The following is a 7974-nucleotide window of genomic DNA, read 5'->3' on the forward strand; positions in this document are numbered from 1 at the left end:
TCTGAGCAGATCGGCTGACGAGTATCCTGAAATTCCATCCATTCACGCCACACATGTGCAGTCCTAGTAATCGCATCTGCCACCTGGGCACCTGGCAGTGTCTGGTTCTCCCTGGAGCCTACCACGTACATACTTCCGAGCCATTTCCAGTTGACCACTACCAGTTCAAGTTGATATCATCATAATTTCAATAGATATAGATTGTTCATAATATACTAGCATTCATCTCAGCTAAAACATTCAACATATTTACGATAACTCCAACGCCAGACCAGCCTGGTTTTAATCCGTTATAATCACCACGAGAAGGCTTCTTCAAAAAGATCCACTGTCTTCTCGCCCTGTACATTACGAACGGCTTCACGAACACTGTCACCAAGACCACCAGGGCCACAGACACTGACTGCCAAAGCACCAACCTGCTCTGCTTTTTCATTCTCCAATAATTTCTTGAAGCATGGCTTGCCATATTCAACGGCCACAGGCACGTTGGAAGGTGCGCACTCCGTCCACGGAGTCTCGGCTGCTGGAAGATACTCCTCAACACTCTCCTTATGACCAGTAATATGGATTTTAATAGACAGCATGAGACCAGGGAACTGGAAATACGTGTCTCCCTGAGGATCGATGGACGTGTTAAGCGCGTCGTGTCCAAGAATGTCAAGCATCCATGTTTGAATCCATGTCAAGTGATCTAAGAGATGTTAGTAAATCTATCTTCCGATGTCAAGGGATAAGTCTTACCAAGACTTCGGATCATCCAAACTAGATGAACTTTTCGTGTTGCCGTTTTCCGAGATGTGAAATTGGTGACAACCTCATGCAAGTAGGACATTGCATGTGTAACGCCGATGCCTCCAGCTACCAGTAGCAGAGTTCCATAAGATGCCAATGAATGAATACCGCCTATTAAGATATTAGCTTAAGTTCCTTGGATGAGACATCGTAGCTCGGGTTAATATACGTACCGAAAGGACCCTCTGCCAACGCCATTGCCTGAATTCTTCCATCGGGCGAGTTTTCCGCTTTTTGAAGCAGCTTCTTAGTAAACCCATCTTGACCCTTGATCAAAACTGACATAGTAGTCGTCTGATTACCACCAATAAGTGCAGCAAAGGAATCACTTGAGCTACGCTTCTCGCTCAGATCCAGCGACGACTCTCTTGTGTATGACCAAGCAACGGTAAATGGATGTGATGTCCACAGCCCTAAACAAGGCATATAGAGATACATATACTGACCAGGGCGGAAATTCCAAGCACGTGAGACCTCCACATCAACCTTTGCAACTGAGCCTGGAAGAGCTTCAATGGTAGCGGTTGTGCGGCGCTTGCCACAATTTCTCCAAATAAGGATTGCAAGTCGACCAGCTCTATCTAGACCCCACAAGATCAGGGTTCCCAGAAGCACTCGCTGTTGCGTCAGATTTTTGAGATGATACCATAGAGCCACGAAGGACATGATAGCCAGAGCAATATGTAAATGAAGGAATAGCTCGTAAAAGGAATGACGGAGTGGTGATAGAGATTGTAGGACGATGAAAACGAATCCCAGGAGCGCCTATATGAAACAGGATTGTCAGAATTGTCATCCTACAATATCAATTGTGTTGTGAATGAAGTCATACCACAAGACCGAAGATATAGAACGATTGCTGCCAAATGGTATAGAGAATGTAATCCACCCCATCTAAAATCGCATTGTTAGCTTTGATTTGATCATCGACCTGTGAATCTGGATAGCACCTACTGACGTAAGCCTGGTTCGCCAACACAGCGCTCATATGAATGATAGCATTTGCTGCAATGATGCGTCCAACCCAACGATGCATGAAATTGAAGGTGTCAAAAGAGAGTCCAAGCATAGCCACCAACGGATTGTTGCGTCCTGCACTTAAGACGAGACCTGGCGTGTTCATTACAGCCAGGTGACCTGCAGCATACTTCAATTGAAACATCTTCATGGAAAATTCCTCCCACCAGTCCACTGTCACGATGACAAACACGATATTGAGACAGATATAAACAATCAAGAGAATCAGTTCTAGCCGCAAGGGCAGTGAACCCATATGCAGGCGAAGAAACCGAAACTCTCGACTGTGGCGGGATCCCCAAAGCGGCGCATACAGAATATGCTTTTTCAAGTTTGCATTGAGGCCATTTGTTTGGGAAATTTGAGTCTGATCATCCACCTGCAAGGCTGTTTTTGAGCGTCGGCGATGGCGAATCCGAATCACACTTCGATATAGGAACATGATAACGACAATTCCCCCGAGAACAAAGAGAGGAACCGCAACCTCTGGATTCATGGGCGGCTCTCCATGGCCATTTCCTTTGAGTTGAACACCCATCCTGTCATGTATATGGAGAGCCGTAGTATATAGATCGGGGGAGGAAGGAAAGCGTCGAATAATATGCCGTTATCAACCGTCCCACAAGCGTGGATGTCCAACAACTCCTCGGACGCATAGACCGGGAAGAAAGGAGAGGCGCGATTCTTGAAGATTAAGAGGACGTATTAAAAGAAGAAAAGAATAAATAAGAATGAATGGTTTTCGCGTGGAGAAAATGAAAGTCAATCTCATCCGAGTCCATGATTGAGTGGCATTGGGTGCATCCGTTCATGGATGCCGTCATGGACCCCTGAACGGCTGGGCCCTGGCTATTGATTCCTGCCGAATTGAAAATATCGTCATTCCTAGGCCCACGCAAGCGTGAGTGTAACCAGCCGAATTGGGGGGGAGTTAAATCGAAGGAACTGATGGAGACTATCATAAGCTTATTCGGCTTTATGCGCACGGTAAGTGGCCCGAGCATGCTAAAAGTTTAAAGTCTAGATCTTAGATCTTGGAACCAAGGATCAATCAAGGAGAGACCTGAATGGAAGGCCCTCTCGTGTGTGCGTGGTGCATAAACTCCATGGTTGATGTGCATAAACCAATCACTTGCGGACTAGGATGTGCCCTATGACATCTGCCGGTGACGAATAACAAGATCCTACACAACTTGGGCCTTCACAAACAGGTTCAAGGGATGACAGGCGAACATACCGGCTTAGACGCCGATCATTCAATTCAAGTGAAGTTCTGAAAACGGAATGTTATATAGATGGTCCGAGCTTTCTCCCCTTCCCCGTGTGCGGTACCCTTAACACTTGCCCCTTGACCGAATATGACATTCAGCCTCTAAAAACTTAATTATTCTGACACAATTGCATCGGAAACTATGTATTGAGACTGTGTGTCCTAATACTTTCATCCTATATATCTCTTTTGGCCCGAAAGGCTTCACCATGATTCATGATAGCCGGAGTGGCTTGAAGGCGTTCCGACGTCATAATGTACTATACATCGACTCGGATCTCGGTCTCCCCGGGGAAATAGCCTGAAAAAGAACTTAATTCTTTGGAACGCAACTGTAACACTACATTTTAACAATAGAGCAGCTCGATCATTGTGGAGACAAGGTAGCATGGCAGAAACATGCACCCGTTGACACCATGCTACGCAATTCCTTCCCCACAGCACCTTCTAAGAGAGGAATAGTTGGGGCATGAACATGGAGAAAACTGCCAGTGATGTTCATAGGGCTCTTATAATCTCGGAAGCTGACTACTAGAAACTATGACACAACTGCCGAAGTTCTCAGCTCCTTGTACACTTCCGAATCCCACTTCCGACAGTGATCGAAAGCCCACATGTGCATTTTCTCGATCATAGGATCTAGACTGCGTAGGCCCTCCTCGCATTGATTCTCATTTGTCCGCTTTTGTGAATGTGGAGGATCCTATGAAGTGCATGGGGTACACTGATTCTCTTTTGAGGAAGCTGGCGTTACTAGACCACAGAAGACGAGCCATTCACATACATGAGTAGTAAATTAGCAACCTGAAGGAACAAAGTGAATGACAAAGAGTAAGCATTTTAATCGCTCAAGTGTGTAGATTTTGTAGTCTTGCGTCATGAGCAGTCTGGTTTGGCATAGGTGTTTGATACAGTCGAGGGCGTAAATGTATGCACCAGCAGCGAAGCGAGTCGAGACCCCAGGCAATTCAACTTCCAACGGTCCATGGGTATAGTAGGGCGAATATGATGACTCTAAAAAGACCTTCCAAGGGTGAGGTGTCCAGGTACTAGTACTATAGTATCAAGCAGCTCAAGTAAGCACTGGCAACTGTATTTAGAATCGATGCAAAAAGGGACAGTGAAAGATATGTACTACTAGTGAGCCAAGATCATTCCCAGAATAGGGTACAATTAATTCATACTAGTAGTTCTACATACAAGTAATGTACCAGTTGAGATGAAGCCCAAACGCCTCTGTGCGCCGAGTCCGCATTCCCAATCCATATTTTTCTCCCAAAACCATCGCAAATTGCGAGGTGGCTGTTTTTATCAAACATAACCATTTAAACAAAGAACAAAAACGCCATCGCTATAAGAAATCCATCCAAGGAAGAACATTTGCAACTTGATGTCTTAAACCTGCTCAGGAACAGGGGAATAGTCGGAACATCCTCTTCGAGGCTAAGACTTCCATATCCTGTATCATTACTAGCAGAGCGTTCTCGACCCAGGGGCTTAGCAATGCGTGTCTCGATCAAGTCTTGATCCGCATCACTCTGGAAGCACTGCTCCGAGCCACCTCGGCGACGTCGAGATTTCCGCTTCCGAGAGGGGATTGGCTCTGGTGGCGTGTTCAAAAAGTCATCGACATTGATCCCGGCATCTTTGCAAAGGGAAGTGCAGGACTTGACGATTATTTCAACGAGACTAGACGAGAAGCCATAGAATGCTGGGTTGTACGCATTTCGAGACCAGTAGATGAGCTCAGCAGCGACACGTCCGAGATTGGGGATGTCGCGTGGGCAGAGAGCGAATTTGCGAGAGATGCGTGGCTTTTCTTCGGCTTCGTCGTCGGCGGATGATCCAGGGTCTGAGACTTGAGAAGATGGTGCAGATGAATCAGAAGAAGCGATGTAATCAACATCCGAGGCCAATAGATGTAGCAAGTGGTAGACTGAAGAGAAGCCAATCAGGCTCAGCTCAACAGGGTCGATTGGCAATTGGTTGAACCAATTTATGGCCTTTTGAATAGTGAAGGAGGCTGGGAGAGTAGTGTCGCCATTGGATCGAGCTGTAACAATGGCGGCAATCATGGCACAGCGGACAGCAATAGAGATCTCATCACGGACCGATACTGGAAGTGATGAGTCAAGAAAGTTCGCTGCCTGGTTCCATTCACCCTTGCGCTTGTCCTTGGGCTTGGGAAGAGCAGAAAGTACAGCGCCGACATTCTTGATGCGGTCCTGATCAAAGAAGACCGCCTTCATAACCAAAGCGCGACTGTAAGCTGCAGAAAGTCGAGGAGCAACATCAAGAGCCATGCAGATCTTTTCCTTGAAGGTGTCACGGCTCGCTTTGGATACAGGACCGCCCGCGCTAGCTTCCAGATACTTCAGAATGGCACTCTGGAGAAGATGACTTGACCACCAAGCTGCAAGAGCATCCACGGAGCATTGAATAGCTGGGTCCTCTTCAACCACGTCAAGCAGGACGGCATCATCTCCAGCGCCTTCTTGAGTTGGACGATTCCAAGTCAAATTCACAGCTCGCTGGATAATAGAATCAATCATCACATCGTCGCAGTCGAGTTTGATAAGTTCTGCCAAGTGAGGAGGAAGTTGGTCGGGGTGGCCCTCAGGGAGAGCATTGTGGATTTCTCTCGCAACGCCCCACTGGTAGTTCGCAAGAGCGCGAGCAATATCATTGGAGACACGGAAAGACCAAGAGCCATACTCCCCGACTCTATAAAGAAGAATGCGTACATGTAACGCCTTGAGAATCATTCGCATGGGGCTGCTGGGAAGTGTTCCTGCAGCAAAGATGGTCAGGACCAGACGGCTCTTGCTAATCTCAGCATCACCTCCAGTGAGCTGAGCATCGATAGCAATATCCCATGTTTTCACACGGCCCTTCTCATCTTCTTCTGTGATTCCTGTCGCCCAAGAATAGAGTTTCCAGCCCATGAAACATCGCAGAACATACTCGAAGCATCGCGAGGTCACCACATACCATTCGCGGAAGAAGCGATGACGTGGAACACCAACTCGTTGCATACTAGTAAGCCATGCCTGTCGTCGGAAATCACTGGAGGTGGGTTGTGCATTTTTGCCCTCGCTGACTGCCTTTGGAGGGGGATGTCCTGTGACGGGTTGAGCGTTGAAGAGATAAACAAATACAATGAATGCACTTCCAACTACCAAAGTCATAAGTAGTAAGAAATGAGAGATTGCCCGAGCATGCCACGAATACCAGAAATTCTTCAAGTAGAACTCCCCGTGAGCGAGAATGGGGGACCGCAAGCGATGGAGTAGGTTCAGAGGGAGAGCGAACAGGCCTTTCGCCTCAGACTCAGACTCTTCTGAGCCAAAGCCCTCAAGTACCATGAGACCGGCAAGAGCTCCCAGCATGTATTTGTTGGGCAACTTTGAGCGACGTCGAGACCCATTTTCGTGGCCCAAGTTGGAGTCACCATTCCTGGGCGTGGATGTGATGTATGATTCGCCAAAGATGCCTTTCTTGCCCTCCTCACGCATCCGCCTGAATGCATCAGGTACCTTGATCATTCCCTCGGGAGGATGGGAAGCTGTTGGGGAACTATCGCTCGTAGCTTCTTCAGGCTGAGAGAAGACGCTTGGTGATGTTCCGGCGCAGGATTCACTGGAAGCAGTGTAGTTACTAGGCGATGAAACGGAGGCAGCGGATGTAACAGCCTGGTCAGCTGCTTTGTCAACTTGGCGAAGGCGATTCTTGAGAGCGGTATTCTCGTCTTCCAGTCTCTTATTTCGGATCTCGAGGTGTTTGATGTATTCGGTAGCCTTGGACAAGATGGAAGCTTTATTCAACTTGCTCGCAGATTGTGTTCCCTCCCCATCATCGTCATCTTCATTGGAGTCACCATTGGCGTTCTTTGTTGTTCGTAAACTCGGCACGCTGTCACGCAATTCGGCGATTTTCTCGTTTAAGTTGGCTCGGTATCGTTTTTCAATCACATTATGGGCACGCTTCTTCGCCGGCATCTTCTTGGCCGGTCCCGATTGGATAGGTCCAGTTACAGTTGTAGCATCGTCATCACTTCCAGTTTTCCGCTTTCTGCTGACCCCCACGCTAGAGATTGGAGAAACAAGACCGGACTGACCCGGGAAGTTGGAGACGATTGAACCTCTCTGGAAGTTATTGTCGGATGGAATTTCCATGAGTCCGAGTGGAAGCTGTGGGGAGAAGTCCTGATTTTGACACTGATTGGGGGAGGAGTTCATAGTCGTATGTGGGGAAATGAATGAGTGGTCGACAGAGGAATCGATATGCGTCTGACCATTCTCGGTAAAGGCGGGTTCATCCCATCGCATCCACTGGGTCCAATCTTGATTATGATTATCCATGGTTTGGTTCTGATACATCCCACGAGAATCCCCTCCGGACTGGCGGCGTGGAGAGAAGAGCTGGAAGTCACTTTCCATGCCGGGGGCTGACATGGTGGCAAAGGCTGATCATCCGTAGCGAGGAGCTTCGGTCCACGCTACAAATGTGAAGTTAGATATGGAAAAGGGCAACCCGTACGGTGTTCCAGGCTAGATCATATGTTAGCTATGAATGCGACATGAATGGTTAGCAGAAGCTTCAAGGGACTAGCCTTGCTAGACGCAAGCTTCGGCCATTGGCGGATAATCTTGAGATATCAAATGCTGCCAGTGAGCAAAACTTACTGAACTCGATGGCTGGATTTGAGGACGTAGTATAAATCCGAGTAGTACTAGCTAGCGATGTTGAACAGCATGTAGGGAAAGGTAAGAAAACTTGAGAGAGGGGGAAACAGTTAGAGTCATGAGCGCATTAGGAGCAGCTAGGCAGAGAGATACCCACACTTTGCAGTAGCGTAAGTAGCGCCGGCGGGCCCTTTGGAAATGGGGTGA

General features: G+C 47.8%; 2 protein-coding genes across 2 annotated transcripts; both read right to left on the reverse strand.

Annotated features, from left to right (window-relative positions):
* Positions 1-296: 296 nt before the first annotated feature.
* Positions 297-2350, reverse strand: N7483_009410 (ferric reductase family protein; the record flags this gene model as incomplete). Its single annotated transcript, XM_057092837.1, has 5 exons — positions 297-694; positions 745-906; positions 969-1560; positions 1628-1689; positions 1750-2350. The coding sequence occupies 5 exons, from the start codon at positions 2348-2350 to the stop codon at positions 297-299; spliced, it is 1815 nt and encodes a 604-aa protein (XP_056944011.1).
* Positions 2351-4407: 2057 nt separating this feature from the next.
* Positions 4408-7536, reverse strand: N7483_009411 (basic helix-loop-helix domain-containing protein; the record flags this gene model as incomplete). Its single annotated transcript, XM_057092838.1, has 1 exon — positions 4408-7536. The coding sequence occupies one exon, from the start codon at positions 7534-7536 to the stop codon at positions 4408-4410; it is 3129 nt and encodes a 1042-aa protein (XP_056944012.1).
* Positions 7537-7974: the final 438 nt, after the last annotated feature.

The sequence above is a fragment of the Penicillium malachiteum genome (assembly GCF_028827825.1).
Source record: "Penicillium malachiteum strain IBT 17515 chromosome Unknown utg000004l:1.0-4883003.0:1.0-4884900.0, whole genome shotgun sequence".
In the NCBI taxonomy this organism is placed as follows: Eukaryota; Fungi; Ascomycota; class Eurotiomycetes; order Eurotiales; family Aspergillaceae; genus Penicillium; species Penicillium malachiteum.